Genomic DNA, 2,627 nt, shown 5'->3' with positions numbered 1-2,627 from the left:
AATCTCTGGCAGTGTTTTCCATAGGACTCTGAGCTATAATGAACGCCCTCTTCTCATGAAAACCCTATAAGAATAAATTCATATAAAGTTATGTTAGTAAGAAAAATAACTAACAGAAATAAATGATGCGTTAATGTAGCCATTAGCTTCTTGAAGTGGTACAAGAAATAATTCAACTGTTACAAATATAAATATAATAATTATTATGCATGATATTATAACCTGGTAGAAATTTGCTGGAGCGATTCTTGGCAGGATAAGCTTTAGCAGTATTAGTAAATACATCATCAGGATCAGGAGTCACTTGAGAGAGTAGATCAAACTGAGACTGAAGACCAGAACAACCAGTTGATGAATCAATCTCCTTTAATTCCTGAAGCTTTGTTTGATATTTGTCAGTTGGTATCTTTGTCTCTCCACAAATGATTGCCTCTAGCACAGCATCATGAAGAAATACATACTGATCCTATACAATGTTAATATAAATGAATGAATCTATGTACTCTTGTCCTTACTAGTGTCTGAACCATCTTCATTCTCTGTTGTCTCAGTCTATTAACAATACCAGCAATATCTACTACTCCCTCTCTCTTAGCTTGTTCCAGAGCTATGTCTATAGCAATAAATGTACCAGTACGACCTACACCAGCACTACAGTGGACCAGGATGGGACCTTTAGAGGGAGACCAAGTAGCCATGACTTGTTTGTGAAGAGACATCAATGGTGTAGCATAATCAGGTACTCCATGATCAGGCCATGAGGTTAAATGATACTGAGTCAGTGTATGACTATCATTAGATCCATCTTGTATCTGTAAACACATATGTACATGTATTGTGTGTATAAAATGTTATTTCATGGTAGTACTATTGACATACTTTAACATTAAGTTGACGAATAACAAAGTCAGGATAAACCTGTTGACTTATTAACATGACAGTAAATGGTCCAAATTCTTCACTCTTATTAGGCCAGTACTGCTCACACTTGCTCTTAGTTCCTTCCTTCAGGTTGGTTACCATTACAATAGACACTGGCTTCTCCTGCCAGATGAGACGCCAGAAATCAACTAATGTCTTCTTCATTGGACCTTCATTGAATAAGTATATCTATGCATTATTCACTCTATATTACCTTGTGATGCTATAAACTTGTTACTGCTACTGTATCCCTATGCAGTAATCATAATACTGATAGAGATAATTCAGTAAAGCATAGACTTACATCAATATAACTAGCATTAATATATTCTCTTTCACACATATCCAAATTAGGATTAGGTTTCAATATTATCCTGTTATCATCATCTGATGAGTAAAAGAATTAAACAAAATTTACTAATCACATGTACATACAAACTGTAATGTTTTTGAATCTATTAAATCCTGAATTCTCATCACGATGTCCAATAGTACATCGCTTGCTATGTGGATTGCTAAGATTCTATAGACAGTAATGTTTAAAGTATTATTTAGATATTTATAAGATCATTTACTTCATATTGCTCATCAAACCCATTGCTATGACAAGTAGCTACATGAGTACCCAGCTCATCCACTGATACTGGTAGAGTGAGAGGAATTTTTGGATCAAATTTAGGAGTGTTATATACAGTAGGAGGAGATACTTTCAGTGTATCTATATCAGTGTATGTTGGTTCATAAACTGGTGGGATAATATCTTCATTATGTACAGCAGAGTACACTATGGTATAGATATAATCATAGTGTACAATGTGAATGATTTAATAGTCTACCTGACTCAATCTGTATTGGATTATTTTCATTGTTTGTATCTGTGTCATCCAATCCAGTGGTACATGAATGATCTTTTTGATCAAAATAATTATATTCTCTTTATTAGAAATTTGTACACACTTACCAGATGAATCCTTCTTGTTTGCTGACAGGAGCTCAATTTCATTATTGCCACTCTCTTCTTTTTTAATTTGTGCATACTTCAATCTAAACAAAAATGATAAAAATAACTAACAAATCAATATCACCTTTTAAACCTGATGAACACTACCACTCCAAATACTGCCCCTGCTGCTACTATTAGTAACAATATTGAGAATGTCACTCCAATTACAACTCCTATAGATGATCTACTTGTGGCTACTGAAATAAGAAATGGATTGTAATGTTTAACTAACTACTACAGTATCTTACATGTAGGACTAGTGGCTGTAGCTGTAGTGTTTGTATAAAAAATAAAAGCAAAATGAATGCATTGCTATTTAATGTACTTGTAGGAGGTGGTGGTTCTGATAGTGTCTCATTAGCAATAACTCTCCATTTACTATATCCATTATCAATGTATGCACGTACACCAAAAATATAACAAGTACTATCATTAAGACCAGTAATGTTAATAAATGTATCACCATTGGTTGAATTAGAAAGCTGTAGCATTTGAATGTCAATTTCATTATCATCTACCATTGAACAGTTATCAGACTTTAAGATATGATATCCTATCTCATATGTGATAATGGGATAGTCTGATGGAATATAACTAGGTACACTCCATGAGATAACAGCCCATGTAGTGTCCATGATACTGGATACTGAATCTATTTCAACTAGAAACATATGAAATATACAAAACAGCAGTAGCAATACCT

General features: G+C 33.6%; 1 protein-coding gene across 1 annotated transcript in view; it reads right to left on the bottom strand.

Annotated features, from left to right (window-relative positions):
• LOC100636253 (receptor-type tyrosine-protein phosphatase S-like) overlaps nt 1-2,537 on the bottom strand; it is a 3,125-nt gene extending 588 nt beyond the window's left edge. The window contains exons 1-14 of the mRNA XM_020002775.1: nt 2,250-2,537; nt 2,173-2,193; nt 2,007-2,121; nt 1,883-1,965; nt 1,758-1,829; nt 1,497-1,705; nt 1,357-1,444; nt 1,226-1,308; nt 1,136-1,172; nt 880-1,091; nt 516-812; nt 223-466; nt 115-176; nt 1-64 (exon numbers count right to left, since the gene is read on the bottom strand). Coding sequence (XP_019858334.1) covers nt 1-64; nt 115-176; nt 223-466; nt 516-812; nt 880-1,091; nt 1,136-1,172; nt 1,226-1,308; nt 1,357-1,444; nt 1,497-1,705; nt 1,758-1,829; nt 1,883-1,965; nt 2,007-2,121; nt 2,173-2,193; nt 2,250-2,445 — 1,783 coding nt within the window. The 5' untranslated portion in view covers nt 2,446-2,537. The remainder of the gene's footprint in view (nt 65-114; nt 177-222; nt 467-515; nt 813-879; nt 1,092-1,135; nt 1,173-1,225; nt 1,309-1,356; nt 1,445-1,496; nt 1,706-1,757; nt 1,830-1,882; nt 1,966-2,006; nt 2,122-2,172; nt 2,194-2,249) is intronic.
• Between the last annotated feature and the right edge of the window lie 90 nt (nt 2,538-2,627).

The sequence above is a fragment of the Amphimedon queenslandica genome, unplaced genomic scaffold (genome assembly GCF_000090795.2).
Source record: "Amphimedon queenslandica unplaced genomic scaffold, v1.1 AMPQUscaffold_12835, whole genome shotgun sequence".
Classification (NCBI taxonomy): domain Eukaryota; kingdom Metazoa; phylum Porifera; class Demospongiae; order Haplosclerida; family Niphatidae; genus Amphimedon; species Amphimedon queenslandica.
Note: the sequence above shows the minus strand (reverse complement) of the source record. Positions and strands in the feature narration are given on the sequence as shown.